Source organism: Rosa rugosa, chromosome 3 (assembly GCF_958449725.1).
Source record: "Rosa rugosa chromosome 3, drRosRugo1.1, whole genome shotgun sequence".
Classification (NCBI taxonomy): Eukaryota; Viridiplantae; Streptophyta; class Magnoliopsida; order Rosales; family Rosaceae; genus Rosa; species Rosa rugosa.
Window position 1 is genome coordinate 12,355,286 of NC_084822.1, and position 18,160 is coordinate 12,373,445.

Here is an 18,160-nt window from a genome sequence, read left to right on the forward strand (position 1 = left end):
ACAGACCGTATATACGTATGTATGCCGTACATACCGTATATACGTCCGTATATCAAGCATATACGAGATCCAAAAATATTTGTAAGAAGTAAGGTTCGAACTCCCGACCTCGAACACGAAGGTTTTGCTCCCAACCACTGAAGCAAGAGCTGCCTTCATTAATATATGCTCACGTGTTATATTTATTATGTCATAAGCGACATAAATAAAATAACGGGAGAGGTAAGGTTCGAACCTCTGACCTCTTGTACAAGAGCTTTGCTCTTCAACCACTAGAGCACCAGCTGCACTCGTTATTCTCCATGCAACTCCTTTTATTTATTCTATCATAAGCGATAGAATAAAAACAAACTGTCGGTACACTCCACGTGCCACGACACGTCGCTTTCGTGATTTACGGAAAGCAGATCCCTTTCGGCGAAAGCTGTCTGCCACAGCGTCTCGAGATTCGCTCGGTCCCCCTACACGCTCTCCACGCGCCCACAACTTTTCCGTGTTTTTGGGCGACTTTAATCCAACGCGTAGTTTGAATCTCTGAGATCGTCCATCCAACGATGGAGATCTGCTCACCTTGTTCTATAAATAGGTGCATTCGGGGAATGAGACTATTCACACCAAAGAAAAGAAAATTTCCCCAGAGTTTTAGCCATCCTCTCTCAATTCTCTTCTTCCATCCGATAACTCAAATCTCTTCTTCCATTCTCACATTTTCTCAACCCTATCTTGTGCTCTATATAAACCTCCTTTTATCTCCTCCAGATTTTACTCGGTTTTGTCTAAGCGTGCAGTTTCAAATTCCTTCTCCTTCATCATGGTTCGAACCAAGATTACCGCTCGCATGAGCGTCAATCAACGCTGTGTTCTCTCTTTAGAAGAAGAGGGTCGTCAAGCGGCCGCTTGCGCTGGCCTCACTCGTCCTGGAGACCATCGTCCTATACGTGAGCGTAGCCGCAGTCCCCCTCCTCTGCCTCGTCGTTCTCCCAGACTGCATCCCAGCGAGTCCTCTTCCTCCCTAGCTGCTCGTGCTCCTCGGCCTGTGGCCACCCTGGAAAGCTTGTCAGACTCAATTGATGCACTGCGTTCCTCCCTCCGTGATGGTATTATGGTGACGGATTGGCGAGTCACATTTATGATCGATTACATCACTGACATGAACCTCTCTTTGATCCGTTGCCACACCGCAATGAACAAGCTTGCTCAGGAGGTCAATAACATGCAGTGTCATCCTCCTGGGTTTCCTTGCAAGGAAGTTGTTGCGTCACTCCACAAGGACCCTCCTCCTGCGGCTGAAACCAGCAAAAGGGCTGCCACTCGTCCGCGCACCGCTCCTCATGTTCCTTGGGAAGATCTTGACTCAACCAGTAGTGACTCGCAGGACAGTGAAGAGGTCGATGATCAAGTCACCAAACTCAGGGAGGAGATTGCTGAGCTTTCCCAATCAAAGGGGAAGAAGTAAAAACAATTCATCTTTTAGTTATTGTATTTCTTTTTCTGCATTTTAACTTTCGTTGTACAATAACTTTATTTTGCTTTTGACTTGTAATAAGACTGAATGTATGTGGTAGTCTTTTCTTTAAAAACAACCAACAACGCCACCAAGAATCGAACCTTGGTCACCCATTGCTCTTTCAAAATTAGCCAGCTCTGCTGCACTCGTACTTCTAGTAATTCCTTGAAGTTTTCTAGATTAGTCTCCAACCTTACGTAAGACATATCTTGATTCACCAATCAATACTGGTAAAGCACCTAATATCTCACCCTAACTATACCCCCGTTCAAAATCCTATTCTCACAACATCTGTTCCAATGCATTGATAATACAACACTAGCACCCCTAGGGTTGCAAAACAACATTATCACCTCAGCTCATATGTCGACACAATGTCTCTTCACAATCAACCCTATCACAAGGTCGTATAAATTTTTCCATATGTCAAACCATACACAAAATCTATCATAGAGATATATCCCCAATAATCACTCTCAAAACGCAACTGTAAATCAAGTCACACAAAGGTCTAGCTAAAATCAAGGAATAATAAAGCTAAACACTTCCCAAGCTTTGCATACAACTTTTCTTTTCTTAGAATCTCCAGCACACACCATAGATGCTATTGCTACAGGTACCATACTTTTCCTCACATCGATAATAAACTCTACTACCCTCCTTATAGGTAACCTAAGTATCTCCCAAATTAAATCACTACACTCAAAAATCAATATAGTCTTGAGAATTCTACCCCATAATCTCTCACCCTCCTATCATCTTGAGTTAGTGAGATCAATTCTCATTCCAACTGCTCATATATTCTCAATTTATACTAATAACTCAATCTCACACAAGATTAGTATAGTTACCTCAAAGCCACTTTAAACACATCACCCATGCCAATTACCAAAACCCCACTAAGACATCTCGTTACAAAACAAGATATCTATTATTTGACATGTACATCTCATCCAAAAACATATGTACGTCCAACTTAAGAAGGCAAACTTTCTATCCATTAATACTCGTATCCACACTAGGTACGTGCATAGGTCCACACCATGCCTTCAACCAAACACTTCAACAATCAAAAGAACCTCATTTCCATAAAACAATTCTCACTGACTCAACAGAGTTAAATCCGAAGGTTTCCATTCCTTAAAGATTATAACTCGCGGCAACTGAACTCATTCTAATACGAACTTCCAAAACAACTTTAAGGTTCAATGTACTACCCCTTTCGAATATCCATCACCTAAGAAGTATAGTATGCTTGGCTAATACACGTATAGCACTTAAAACATGGCATGAGTCAAATACAAGTCCATATTAGCCAAGTCAATACTACAGGGAAGGTATTCACGTTCCTAAAACGACCTAGCGGCCTAAACAACTCCCAACACTCACGCATACCCAATGACTTAGCCAATACCGAAGAGCACACGATGGGGATCCGCTGCAGACGGGCCATCACTCGGAAAGTATTGACACATCACCAAATATGCACCTTACGCTCTGATACCAAACTGTCACGCCCCGAATTTTGAATAATAAATTCAAATCCAAAACATGAATAAACAATTAATACAAATAACGTTCTGAAATTTTTTTTTTCTCAGAAACAAACACACCACTCGCCACTCAACACAAAACTCGAAAAACCTCGAGTTAATTATTACAATTCACTCTTACAAAGTAAAATCGTAAAGCTCTAAATGAGCATAACAAACCTCACAATATAATGCTGTAATTCACATAACACTACTCTAAGCAGCCCGATCACCGTCCTGGTTCTCCTGACCTGTAGGATTACCCGCTACACAATTTGAATAGTGTACCGGGAGTTGCAACAACACAAAACCCGGTAAGCTTTTTACAGCCAGTATGAGTAAACAAGAAAGAACTGTTGATTTTAAATTACAATTCTTATAACTCAACAACACAACCAACAATCTCAACATCCACGACGCAAACGTCAACCAATTCAATATCACCACTTTGGTCCTATCACACAACACTATCACCACTTTGGTCCCATCCCATAACACGTTAGAGCTCTAACTGCCTCGTTACCTCTGACACCTTGGCCTAGGGTCAAGCAACGGCAAAAATACTTCGGTTAACACTATAACCGTCGCGCTTTGGACATCCCCGTCCTCAGCACCATATACTTCGGTTAATAATAAACCGTCGCGCTTTGGACATCCCCGTCCTCAGCACACAACTTCGGTTAATAATAAACCGTCGCACCTTGGACATCCCCGTCCTCAGTACACAAACACTCCGGTTATCCTTAACCGTCGAACTTCGGACACCTCATCCTCAGAACCCTACATTCTCTAACTCTATACATCCTCCAATGTAAATCATGAATATTAACAAGAACTCATCAATCATGTTCATCACATATAAATATGGTAAGTCACATGTCAATTCATAATAATTTAATCATCCCAATTCCACACTCTTCAATGTCACACCATTCACATATAATCACGTAAATATATATATACGTAATTATCCGCTCAGGGATAATCACTAATACCAACTATAGTTCACATGCAATAAAACCGAGAAATTCATTTGTATAGTAAAAATCATTTTACTTACCCATGGACCGTAGTTGATCAAGTCCATATGATTTTAAAACAAATATTTATTTCATAAATATTTTCACGCAATTACGACAAAATAAGGTAATTAAATTTATTCGGTTCGTAATATGAACCACGTGAGGTTTACTCACCTCTAATCCCGCTGCGTCTTCTTAACAGCTCAAAATACGATTCACAATCGTCCGCCAACTCAAACCGTCAATCACCTAATCAAACATGACCTTAACTTAGCCAATAACTCAAAAACATAATCAAACGACAATCCAACGGTCGGATTGAAATTAAATGATGATCCAACGGTCGGATCCTCACGGATCGCCTTCCTAATCACTGTTTTGCATTTATACGAAGATCCAACGGTCGGATCTTCGCCCATGACCACACAAAGCCACTGGGACAGTCATAAGATCATCATATCAAAACTACAAGTCCATCTGACGGTCCTAACTTCACAGATCACAAATCTAACGATCGAAATCGATCTAAACTTAAAAATTCATAACTTAATCATACGATATCCAAAAATTGCGTATAATATACCGAAATGATCGTATTGAAATATAGAATCTGAAAATGTACAGAAACCATATTTTTGATCCCCGGAGGTGGCCGGAAAGGGCCGCCGGAGTTAGTGGCAGAGCCGCCGCCGACCACCACCAATGGTGTCGGGGCCGGGCTGCTCTTCTTCCTCTCATCATGCTTAACAACTTTCATAACTAGCACGAAGTCTGAAAATGACCGGAAGGGGTCGAAAATTACCTTGAACAGTATGAAGGTGGCCGGAATTTTCCAGAAACCGGCGAGAAACTGCAGAAAACGGCGAGCTCCAATTCGACGTAAAAACGTCAATTTAAGGCTTCGATTCCTTCTGAAGAGTTGTTAAGAAACTCAAGAAGAACTCACTGGTTCAAGAATCACAGAAAAATATGGTCTGTAGCTCGAGATATACCGATCGAAAGCTTCGGTGGTCGGAAAAATTCCAGAATTTTGCAGAATCCGGCAAGGCTCGATTTCGACGTCAAAGATTCAATTTCAGGCCTCGATGCCTTCTAGAGAGTTGTTAACAACATCAAGGGGAACCCACTGGAAAAAGAATCAATCAAAACGATGCACTACAGCTCGCGATATCTTGATCGAAAGTCTTCGTGGTCGGAAATTTTCCAGAATCCGGCGAGCTTGAATTCCGACGTAAAAACTTCAACCTCAGGCCTCGATCCCTTCTTGAGAGTTGTTAATAATCTCAAGGTGAACTCACCAGGCCAAGAATCACAAGAAAAGGTGGTCTATAACTCGAGAAAATCGGATTCGAAGGTGGTTTTCGAATTAAAGCCGGCCGAGCTCCGACGAACGTGAATCCGGTCACTCCAGGTGCGATCCTTCTAGGATGATGATCAGCATGTTGAGGTGAGTTCAGGGAGCTAAGGATCGTGAGTTTTGGTGGCCGGAATTAGGAGAAAACCGGCGTTGACTGTTTTTGGCTCAAACCTTGCAGCTCCGGTTTGCCGGATTTGAGGCCGTTCCGGGGAAAGTGGTCACGTCCAGTAGCTAGACGACGTCGAGGCGAAGCCGTGGACACCTCGAGAGCGGCTTGAGGTGGCCGGACGGTGGCGCTGCTGGCAGAGGAAGAACGCCCAGAAAGAAGAGAAAAAGGTCGGGGGAGAGGAGAGAGAAGAGAGAAAACCGGGGGAGAAAATAGAAAGAATAGGAAATTTTGGGATTTAAGAAAAATTCCAGAAATTCTCCATATTTATAGAAAAAAAATCCCGATTTTCAAATATTCATAACTTATTCATACAAACTCCGAATATTGCGTTCAACATACGCACGAGATCGTATCGACGAGCTCTACAACTTTCATGAAGAAAGTTTTCCCAAATTCTGTACGTATAAGAAGTCACTTTTTAAGACCCCCTAAATAACGTTCGTTTTCGAAATAAAATCGTTCGAACTAATTCCACAACTCCTTCAAGCTTCGTATTCGTGCCCACGCCTACGAAATCATTTCCAAAATGACATCGGACGTTAATTTGAATTTTTCGGGTATTACACTTTCATTTATTAATTCTTCCACCTCTCTTCAATTCCTTGACCTCTCTAAGAACCCTCTTAATTTTTCAATATTTTATTGGATAGCTAATGTCAGCAACAACTTTTTCCATATTGATCTCTGTACTAACACACTTGAAGGTCCCGTCCCAGATGTCTTCGCAAGCATGCTTTCTCTAGTAACACTGATCTGTTTGAGAATCAACTTGAAGGTGGGATACCAAAAGGCTTTCAAAACTATGCAACTTAGAGTCGTTGGCCTTACGGTCAAACCAATTGTCTGAAAACATTGAGGATTCTGTTAAAACTTTATCTTGTGCTGAGAACACACTTGAGACCTTAGAGTTGAATGTTAACCAATTTTGGGGGTCGTTGCCAAATTTGAAACGTTTTTCAAAGTTAAGAATTTTAGATCGTGGCTGGAATCAACTAAATGGGTAATGTACCCAAGAGTGTCGGGCAACTCTCTAGCCTTGAAGGGCTATATCTCTCGGACAATTCTTTGACTGGTGTCATAATAGAATCCCACTTTCTGAACCTCTCTCGTTTAAAGATTTTGATTCTTTCTAGCAACCGTTTCTCCATCAACTTGAACTCTGATTGGAATCCACCATTTCAACTTGATTGGTTAGATATGTTCTCTTGTAAGGTGGGCCTGCCTCTTCCCAAATGGATTCTAACGCAAACAAATCTTACTGGGCTTGGTCTCTCTAATGCTAGACTATCAGGATCATTACCTATCAAGGTTTGGGATCTATCCAACCATTTCAACCCTGTTAAAATATTTTAATAGAAACATAGTCACAGCAGACATTATTAATAGTGCTTTTCTTTGATCACAGGCTTCTCTCTTATATCACCTCAACTTGGGGTTCTTTCTACCCAATTTAGACCTAGATGCCCCAAAATTGTTATTTACATCACCTATTTATAGAACCCGCACAGTAGAATCATGTGATGCTCGAGCCACAATTGTGATTCATTGTTATTGTGCAAAGAATTGGCTGAATGAAATCTCTGAATTCAGCAGGGGAAGAAATTACAATTTTTGGGCATTCTAATGTTACACTAAATCATGAGATTTCATACCATATGTCAGAGCAAAGTCTATTCCACGCTATTTAACACTTACATTTGCTTCTGTCACTAGACAAGACATTGCTTGGGTAGGGCGGTCTATGTTACAGGTCCACCCATTCAATCAAAAGCCTCAATTCCAAAATTCCATATCCATATAATAATCGAAGTTATCCTTAATATTTAAGTACTTGCACACGTGGCGAGTCATCATTGACATTGGGCTGTCAGACAAACTCAATGGTTAGATCGTATCCTGAAGATCTTCTCTTGAATTAGACGGTGAAATACTCGAAGTATTTCATAATTGAGAAGTAGTGTTATCTTTGCTCACAATGACTGAATAATAATGTGAAAATTAGAATCTCATTTCTAACTGGAAAATGAGGAAACTACTAAAAAATTATCAAAAACAAAATTCCCTATATAGTAAAACTGTAAAACTTGGACCAATTTACGGGGACCAATATAATAATAATAATAATAATCCACCCCTTTATTTTCCACGTGTCACTCTCTGATTCCGTTTCGCTCCACTCCTCTCCCGCCAAAAACAAACCCTTCTCTTCCCGAGACTCTCTCTCTCTCTCTCTCACACGCGCACAAACCACTGCCGTTTCATTCCACTACACCACGCAAAAACCACGATGGTGGTTCGGAGCGGAGCCGACGACGGAACCGCCGAGGACGGAATCGCGGGGGTTTCCGACTACGAGAAAATCAGAGAGCAAAGGATCAAAGAGAACCTGGCCAGAATGCAGGACATGGGCATTTTCGACCTTTCACGCCAGCTCCACTCCTTCAAACCTAACCCTCCCAAACGCGCTCGCCGGAGTCCTCCTTCCGATCAGCCCAAAACCCACAACTCAGTTCCCCCAAGACGCTCCTCCAGGTAACCCAATCCTCCCCTTGAGCTTGTTTGGGATTGCAGTAAAAAGTAAAAAATTTCAAGTAAATTTTGCAGAATAAGAAAATTGGGTGTTTGTTTGGCAAACACAGAGTAGGAAAATTACAAGGTGGTTGAAAAAAGAATTGTGCTTTTTGGGTTTTTTTTTGAAAATTAGGTTTTGGGTTTTTTGATTCAGGTTGCAGAATGTGGCTCCTGTAACCTATGTGGAAACTGTAAGGAAGGTCTCAGTTGAACAAAAAAGAAGAGTAAGGAAGGCTTCTCAAAATGCAAGGAACCCCAATGGTGGGAAGAGAAGGACATCAGACACTGAATCAGAGACTGACTCAGAATCAGAGTCAGGCTCAGACTTGGAGTTCGACTCTGACTCTGAGGTTAAAGTTCGTATACAGATTTCAAATTCTGGGTCTCCACCAAGGCGCTCTTCTAGGTAATCCATCCTTGTTTGGGTTCCAGGAAAGTGGAAAAGAATTGAATTTTTGTAAATATGTGCATTTTTTAAGAAAGTGGTTCATTCTGTAGGTTGAGAGATGTGGCTCCAGTGAGTTATGTGGAAACTAGTCCTAAAAAGGAGAGAGAGCACTCAGAGAGTGTTGAGGGAGAGTCCTCGGTGGATGAATATGGAGAAGATGGGGTCAAGGATGAAACTTGTCACCAATGCAGGTATAGGATACGTGGGTTTTTTTAGTTTTCTTGTTATGTTTGATGTTTTTTTAGTGAAGGGAATGATGGTCATTTGAGTATCTCTTCTCGAACATTGAGAAGAATTCATAATTTGGACAGATTGGTTGATGAATTAACTTGATGATGATGATGATAGATCTTGTATGTTGTTTTGAACATCCAGGTCCAATTTTAACATGACTAATTATGCACAACTTCCTTACAAACAGTTAACAGTTTCAAGTCTATAAGCTTTTCCCAGTTAGCCACTCGCTTGTTTGTCATATGTATCATTATTGTAAAAGGTTTCCCTGAGCACCAGGGCAAGCAACTTCAATTCTGATTCAAATCAGAATCTTGAACTGATGTAAATCTCTGTGTTAGCTGCTTTGTTGATATTTACTGTGATAATCTGAAGCCTTACGTTGAAATATTGAACTCTAATGATTATTTATATACTGTTGTGCTTGGATTTTTTTTTTTAATGTTCTTTTTTGTTGAATTGAGGGTTTTATCCATCGCTTTTTCAGAGTTGTTCCAGAGCTTCTTCATATAATTTTTTTTTCACCTTTTTTGGCTTTAAGATTCCAGTTCTACCAAATGAAATTTGGTAATACATTAGATGTTCTTTCCATGGACTAGTTCCTATTTGTTCTTCTTGTTTGAGTCTTGCAGTGCAGTGGTGGTTCCTGCAGCTTCCTTATTCATGTAGATTATTATGACCAAAATGAAGATGAACCAACTTAATTGATAAGCTAGTAATATGCTTGGAACAACAAGACATTTCCTGTCACGTAGAACATTCCAAGATTTTGGAAAAAACTTGCTGCACGTCTACAAAGCTTAGGCCAAGCATGTTACATAGGTTGACTCAGCTCTGTCAAGTGGCTTGCAGAGTGTTCTTATCGTTAAAGGATTCTCTGTACCCAGAGTCCTGCAAGATTTTAATACTGATTCAAACAAGAATCTCCAACTAATGTATTTTATTTTATTTTATTTTTTCTCTTCTATTAAATTAAGTGGGAAAATCTGAAACTTGGCAAAAATTGTATTCCAGGATTATTATTTTTTTTTATTCGATATTTTATTCAGTGCCTTCTGTTCCAAACTTCATAAACCTATCTATATATTTTGTAACTCTATCCTTTTACTCTACAATACCTTATAGTCATTATAGTTTTGTACCTTTTCAGCAGTTCTAAGCTTGACTTAGGAAACTTGTCCATAAAATAGGCAATGGAAATTAACTAGTTTGTTTAATACTTTCGATTCAGCAACTTATTCAGAATGCAGCATTAAAAATCGTCTTGTATTTTCTTTGCAAATCATGCTTTCAATAGAAAGTTACATTTGATGCTCTTCCAAAGGATTTTTTTTTCTTTCCTTCTTCTTGAGTCTTTCCCATCTATTGGCTGGTTCTTGCAAGTATTATTCTTTTATACTTGAGTAACTTTTTTTTTCCTGAATCTAGGATGGACAAAAGACTTGAGGATCCCTGATGATTGAGGGAGCTCATCTGTATCATTTATAACCCAACGAAAGATAGTATCTTTCCAATTATTTAGCAAAAGAGCTCATCTATTGTTAGTTGGGTTCATCATAAAATCTACTGCATATCTAGGGTGTTATACAAGCTTGCTTTTTGGTTGCTGCATAAAGGTGTCCATTCACTTGATAAAATTTTCTTGGCCGAGCTTGCTTTTTAGTTGCTACATAAAGTTGTCATTTCACTTGGTAAAATTTTCTTGGCCATGACATGCCTCCTTTCAGGCAGAGAACTCTTGGTGATCTTACTCATTGCAGCAAATGTGACTTGGTCCAAGGGCAGTTTTGTGGAGATTGCTTGGATATGAGGTAGGTTTTCTTATTTTATTTCTCTTTGTTTTTTCAGATTCTTACTGAAAGTACCTTTTCTGGTTCCAATGAGAATGAAAAGCTGTAACAGACCTCCAAAAGCAAGCCACTAATTCAGTTGTTAGCATACTCATTTAATTTTTCAGTATTCCACAGATATGGAGAGAATGTGATTAAAGCCAACCAAAATCCTGATTGGGTTTGCCCTGTTTGTCGGGGTATCTGTAACTGCAGTCTCTGCTTGAGTAGGAAGGTAAGCCTTAGGTCCCTGATGGAGGATATGATGGTTTCCTTATACTTTTTTGAAAAAAATAAATGTAAGAGATAATGCATTACAGCACACACATATGCACGTACACACACAGTCATAAACAGATATATGGACACATACGTTCATTCAATCCATAGTTTGGGTATCAAGGCTTTTGTGTTCATGGAACCAATGGCTAAATTTTTTCGTGCATCAGTTCATAAAACTGAGTTAGAAGTCTGGCACATTTCAGACCCTTATTCAATCCCATAGTTCCCAAACAAATCACAACCCTTGAGTGCACTGGAATTTATGTATGATTCTTATATAGACACAGGAATTAATGCATGATGATAGCAAAGAAGAAATGGAGGGATGCCTCATGGGGAAAGAGGTCAACTTCTTAGGTAGTGAGCATGTTCCTACAGAAGACGTGCGCAAGCTAGATGCTGCTACTATTGCTTGTGATGTTGATGGTAAGACAAAGAAAGAACCAAAAAGGAGCACGAGCACGAGCACGATTAGTGCGCATGTTGCTGCAGAAGACATGGACAAGCTAGATGCTGCTGGTGATGTTGTTGATGGTGAGACAAATATAGAACCAAGAAGGAGCACGAGGACAAGTAGTTTGCATGTTGCTGCAGAAGACCTGGGCAACCCAGATGCTGCTGGTGATGCTGTTCATGGTGAGACAAAGCAACCAAGAAGGAGCACAAGGAGAAGTAGTGGGCATGTTGCTGCAGAAGACATGGGCCACCTAGATGCTGCTGGTGACGTTGATGGTGAAAAAAAGAAACAACTAAGAAGGAGCACAAGGATGAGGAGGAACTAAATATTTATAGATCATAAATTGATTGACATGACGCCCTAAATACAAATAGTCTTGGAACAATTGGTGAAAGGTTGGAAGAAACCAGACAGTTTTTTTTATCACAGATGCTACTTTTTTGTTAGCAGGGCAGCTTAATGTTTTGTGGAGAATTGATTTGGCATAGGGAAAGTTTTCTTCAATTGCAGCTCTGTAGTACATGGCAGTATCAGTAATATCTAGTCTTTTTGACGCATGTGATCCCTCACATTACTAGTCTTGCTAATGATATTGTTTCAGGAATCTTGCTGAAACTTGAATGTATTCTATTTGTGACTAGTCTTTGTGATTCTGCTTCAAATGAAACTAACATTTCCAAGCACATGGTTCATCATTATATCCTCAAAAGCAGTCACAAACAAAAAGCGTTTTATAAAGTTAGGAACTTGCCAAAACGGCATTCCTTTTTCTCGCACAAGTCTAATCATTTTGTCAGTGTACATACAGGATTCGAGCTTCGCTGAACTTGACCATGACTTGTAAACGTTAAAATATCATTAGCCTGGCATGTGCTATGTAAATACCAGTCGTGATGTGCATAACTCTTCAATGAATATAATCATGCACAAAGTTCAGTATAGGCTTCCATTGAGAAGAATTTTCCCTCCAAGTACTCGCATCATTTCACCTTTCGTTACTAGTCGGTTGGTCATATCAGAAAATTCTTGAATAGGCTGTAAAGTGAGTATTTTTGTAGTTTTTTCACCTCATACCATGAGTTAAGCACTTCAAGATTTTTGTCTGTTCCTGAGAAGGTCAACTGTATGCTTAGATTGCAGTCAAAAGTCCCACCATTGCTTTTGCATTTTGAGTTCGGTACTGCACAGTCCTCGCCATTGAGGCAGACAGAGTAGTCCCCGGAGCACGCTTTGCACCCAAATTTCTTCCAGTACAAGTTCTGAAGAATACCCCTATTGAATTCAAGTACCTGTAGAACAAATATAGTCAGATTTCAATACTGCTTCAAGAATGGCAGCGAGAAAGACGGCAAGAGAAATTCATCGACTATTGGCTAGAAGGGTGTACCAAGGTGAAACTAGTTATGGTATTCGAGTCATCAGCGACCAATATTGGGGGTGATCTTGCTGCATATTTGCGTCCAGCAAATGCCACCATGTATCCGCCTGCCTTAGCCTGAGCAATTCATGAGATTTCATGACTTTAATCTGAGCAATGCCCATGTCTAAAGGTACAGCTGAAGAGAAATTGTAAAAGCTAAAAAATACTACTGATATGACAAGTTATGGCTAGTGAGCATTCCTTCCGAGTTAGAAACACTTTATAGTGCTTTCTGAAGAAGCATCTTGAAATGTGTTTTCAAATGAAGCACTATATATGCTTTTAAAGAAAATCTCATTTGGAATTGCTTTTAGTAAGACCTAGAAAGTCAAAACCGTAGGATACAAAAACCATTCACAATAATATCTATGCAAATGCAATGGATTTTGGCTTCAAATTCTCTCTATGTTCTAATTTAAGATTAGTCTCACAAATCTATGCATAAGTGGTAGAATCAAGTTAATGAATGCTGGCATCATTCCTTAAACATGTAATGAAACCCAGTATTGTGAGTGCAAGTTCAGAAATAGAGCATGATCTCATAACACGCATACATGAACACATGCACACACATAAACCAATCTTATATTTTCAACTAAAAAATGAACTAAGTTGTTGAATTTCATACCGGATTAGAGGAGCTACTTTCGATGGTAAGGAAGGAAATCTCATCGACTTTGGGTCGAAACACAGCAAGTTGTGCTTTTTTGTCTGGGCTCGAGAGAGATAGACGCGTATCACAGGGCGAAAATTGAGTCTGATTGAAAAAGAACGAGTCTCTGTTTGAAAATGCAAGACCAAATGTAAAACCATCCCATCTTTGGATTGTTGCATCTGAGCAAGGATCAAATACACCATTTGTATCACTTCCAGCATCCGCAACAAACCTCATCATCGTAACCAACAACAGCATGATGATGATCATCATCTTCTTCGTCGTCGATTTCGACCCCATGATGATTTTGGAGACTTCACCTTCACCAATCTGAATTAATGAAAAGACAAACCATCAACCATTTTGCATATCCTTTAAACTTCTCTGGCGATCAATACAATGTTCCTAACGTTCAGAAATAATAAACTAATACAGAATATAGAGGAAGTACAGAAAAACAAGAAAAATTGGATGCATGTATATATGGCTACAAACCTAAAGACAAAAAGATCGTCCCAGATTTACTCATGAAATCAAACCCTAATAGGAAAATTAAAGATGGGATGGTGGCGTTTATGTTATGTATTGCTTGTAATTATTCATCCGAGACGCGCCAAAACGGTTATCCAGGCATATGTGTTGGATCTTGTCCAATAAACGGTTATGGAAGTTGATGTTGCTTACGCGGCAAGTTTTGAGAGATATTTACCCCTTTATTGCAATTATTTAGGGCATGTTGATATTAGTCTACAAACCGATAAACCGAAGATCAAAATGAAAACATTAAAAACGCATCTTATGGTCAATGGCTGGGATAAGCTAATAATGTGTTAGGGGGTAACTGGTCAATGCTTCCGTTCATCAATATGGTCAAATGACCAGCTCACTAGTTTTTTTTTTGAAAAGGAATAAAATTACAAACAAGAATCTCTAATCTAACCGACTCTCGAATTATCAAATAGAAAAGCATGAGAAGCCGAGAGGATAAGGGCTTGACACCAGCTTTGAGTTCGAGCACTATGACCAGTTTTTGCAGGCCAGATCACTAAATGGCTTGTGGGATTATTTGGTGACTTGGTGTGGTCGTTACTTGAGACAGATAGATTTTTGGACTAGTGATGGGTCACGGGATAGGTTGTTAGCCCAGCTCCGGTCCTAGATGAGTCCACTTTTTGGATCCTTTTCAAAACGCATCTTCAACAACGGGCCGTATCTATTCACACACAAAAATAAAAGGGTTGTTTATATTTAGACCATCTTGTACCCCACGAGTAAAAAGGGTTGGAGGTTGGTCTATCATGTGCAGTATTTGTTGGGAAAAATATAATTTAGCTCCAATTATTTGGAGTTGTTCAACTTAGAGCATCTCCCATGGTATTAGCCTAGCCTACTAAAAACAAAATATTCTCTCTAATATGTTTTTTTAGCTTACCAACAAAAAACAGTGCTGCCACCGTAGGTCAAATTCTGTAGGCCAAAATCAAATATCATCACATCTAACGGCTATAATATAATTTGATAATGACAAAAAAAGGGCTATCATTTAATTTAATTTAATTTAATTGATTTAGTTAAATGAAAATAAGTATATCATAAAAATTAATGGTTACACATTTATTTTAAAAATTATAAACATATCAAATATTAGGCTCATATTAAAGATCTCAACAAGATATTTACAATGATGTAATTTTAATATTTAGTAACATTATAAATAACCCATGTATATAGGAAAAATGATTTTTCTTAAATGTAAAATTTATATTCTTAATGAAACAAAAAAAAAAGTCAGCAGGGCCCATCATTTGGCTTACCAAATCTGAGCCCAAATTTGGCCTAGCAAATTTAAGAAGGCCAAAAAAATTTCTTAGTTCTTGGGATATAGCTTACAGTGGGAGCATGTTGTAAGCCATAAATAGGATTATGGCTTACGGTGGGAGATACCCTATAGATCTTATTATTTGAACGGAGATGGCCTTGGACCCTTGGTATATAACTGGAATCTTTGGAGGTGCAAAATAGGCTGAACAGAAGAAAATCCGCCACAAGCAAGGCTTTGGAAAATTAAGAAATCTAATCCTACATAGAGATGTTAAAGTAGCTATGTGCCATCTTCTGACTTGATCAATTTGTACACGCAAAGGTCCTCAGAAATTGAAAATCTGCAGCATTTCAGAACTTTCTGCTCTCTCTGATCCGGTTGACTCATTGTCTTGGTAATTTTAGTTTCTTTCAACCCTCAATTATTGCTCAACGACTCATATATTCAGCATTATACTCTCTGTACTTGTGACCCAGTCCATTATCTATTATCATTTCTGCAACTTTCTTAAAGCTTCAAGGAAATACGTACAAATCTTCTTTCTGTGTCATTTCAATTCGATCCTTATCAGCTTGACCCTTCCATTTTCCAAGCATGATTCGCAATTTGGTGCACAAGTATCTCAAGTGGAGAAAACGATTATACAAGAAATTTGAGGCGCGCAGAAGTTCCAGTGCGTGGAGAAATTGTTGTTTGTACTATAGTCTAGCTAGATTTGTTTAATCTTTTATTTCGAGTATATATATTTCATCGATCTATATACTTCAATTTAGTTTCATGGGACAAGGTAAATATTGCAGTAGACTTATTTGCCTGCATGTGAACAAAGTGCTTCCGGAAATGAAACTTTACACATTTCAACCCGCAACGGCGCAACGTGGGTGGTTTCAAGCTAGAGATGATGTGTCTTTAATTATGTACAATCTTTTTGAATCAAGCCCACAAATACAAACGTGCATGACAGTAAATGGTAGCTCTACTCTTGGACGCATGGCTGATAATTAATGTGGATGAAAAACTAGAGGGTAAAAGATGGAGCTCTAGACGCTTCTCGATCTCTTGACATAATTTCTGAGGCCTATATACCAATTACAGAATCTAGGAGAAGAGGGGTCGCTGCTCGTAGATATATTAAGCCTTGTCAAGAACAACTTCTTCGGAGTCAAACCTTCCTGCACCAAACTTAATTAAGTGGAAGAAAGTATTTGAACAAAAGAATGGATACAATCTACAGTCTTCTCCCCCGTTTGATCTTGAGGTATCGACTTGCTGTATCAACTCCCTCAAAAGTAGGGCTGGACTCGGGTCGGTTCTGCAATTTCAAGGACTGAACCCGGAACCGGAACCGACAACTGATTATCGGTTCGGGTTTACTATTTTTTGCATCAAGAACCGAGATAGAACCGAACAGACCATGCTCGGGTCGGTTCCTCGGTTTTTCGGTTCCAATCTCAGTTCGGTTCCATTCTCAGTTTCTCGGTTTTTCGGTTCCAAATTCAGATCGGTTCCAAACTCGGTTCCTCGGTTTTTTCATATAGAAACACTCCTTTTCAGCTGTTTCTAGTTTCCAGTTTTCAGTTTTCCTGATTTCCATACATACATTCAAATGATTCAATATATCACAATCTATTCACTAATTCAAACTCAAAACAGTATCTACAATCTACATATTCAACAATCAACATTAACATAGCAAATTAGCAATTTCCTGCAAACTTCCAAACTGTCAAAGCATGAAAGTGATGAAAGCATTAAACTATCAAACAATCAAAACTCTCAAACTGTCAAACACAAACACTCAAGCACTTTCCAGCAATACAACTACAAACTCAAAGTCTGCAAACTGCAGAACTGCAATAATACACATTCCCAGCAATACAACTACAAACTCAAAGTCTGCAATAATACACATTTCCAGCAATACAACTACAAACTCAAAGTTTCACATGCATAAACTGCAAACTCAAAGTCTCACATGCAGCAAATAAAAATAAACAATAAACTGTCCAATTTGAACAATGCAGCTGCATCAATTTGCAGACTCCTTAGCAAAAGTAAAAGTAAAAAGATTCCTCCTTTAATTCCATACAGTGGGCATAGTCCAAAAGAAATTGCCCAATATTGTTTGTGTGTCCGCTAGGAACTTAAACTCAGAGTGCAATAATCAAATTTAAAAGGAAAGGAATATGCTGGCATTCATAGACTGGCATGCTATAGATCAATTTTGGTAATTAAAGAATTTGAGTAATCATATTGAGAGAAGCTTGTTCCAATTGCTTTAGTTAAGACTTAGAAGTTACAAACTAAAGGAGGAACCTAACTCCTAAGGCCATCTCCAACCCAAAGGGCTAAAAATGGCCCTGGGGCTAAATTTTAGCCCTAAATTCTGTACTATTCACTGATCTGACATCAACCGTCTCCAACCCGTTAAGGCTAAATTATAGCCCTAAAATATATTTTAACATTTTGGATTGGTTATATATATATGTGCTTATTTTTTAAAGTCAATTGACTTATAGTAATTGAAATAAATTATATGATAAAAAATATTTTTTCGGTTGTATTTTTTTTTTTAAAGATAATTAAAAATATCTTTAGCAAAATTTATTCATAATAAATAAAAGTTACAAGGAATTTTTAATAGATTATAACAATTTATTTGGGCAACATTAATTACTCATCCGAGTCATTGAATGGCATTTCCGGGCGGTACTCATTCGACGTCGAACCGGATGACGAAAACAACTCACGGCACCGAATTTTCTCCATTATCTCCCTTTTCTTTCCGTCATAATACTCTTTACTCAAAGGAGTAAAATTGATGGTTTGCATTGCTAAAATAGCTTCTTCCCTAT

General features: G+C 38.9%; 2 protein-coding genes and 1 long non-coding RNA gene across 3 annotated transcripts; 1 reads left to right on the forward strand and 2 right to left on the reverse strand.

Moving 5' to 3' along the window:
- Positions 1-3,130: 3,130 nt before the first annotated feature.
- On the reverse strand, positions 3,131-6,134 carry LOC133735717 (uncharacterized). The gene is made up of 3 exons (XR_009859235.1): positions 4,864-6,134; positions 4,236-4,310; positions 3,131-3,305 (listed from the first exon to the last, which is right to left on the reverse strand). It is a non-coding gene; the product is annotated as an uncharacterized LOC133735717 (long non-coding RNA).
- Positions 6,135-7,833: 1,699 nt separating this feature from the next.
- On the forward strand, positions 7,834-11,976 carry LOC133735575 (uncharacterized). Its single transcript, XM_062162980.1, has 6 exons — positions 7,834-8,119; positions 8,313-8,564; positions 8,657-8,797; positions 10,568-10,651; positions 10,808-10,904; positions 11,233-11,976. The coding sequence occupies exons 1-6, from the start codon at positions 7,875-7,877 to the stop codon at positions 11,731-11,733; spliced, it is 1,320 nt and encodes a 439-aa protein (XP_062018964.1). The 5' UTR covers positions 7,834-7,874; the 3' UTR covers positions 11,734-11,976.
- Positions 11,977-12,118: 142 nt separating this feature from the next.
- On the reverse strand, positions 12,119-14,106 carry LOC133735576 (uncharacterized). Its single transcript, XM_062162981.1, has 4 exons — positions 13,979-14,106; positions 13,457-13,813; positions 12,796-12,903; positions 12,119-12,697 (listed from the first exon to the last, which is right to left on the reverse strand). Exons 2-4 carry the CDS (start codon positions 13,781-13,783, stop codon positions 12,419-12,421), a joined length of 714 nt encoding a protein of 237 aa, XP_062018965.1. The 5' UTR covers positions 13,784-13,813; positions 13,979-14,106; the 3' UTR covers positions 12,119-12,418.
- Between the last annotated feature and the right edge of the window lie 4,054 nt (positions 14,107-18,160).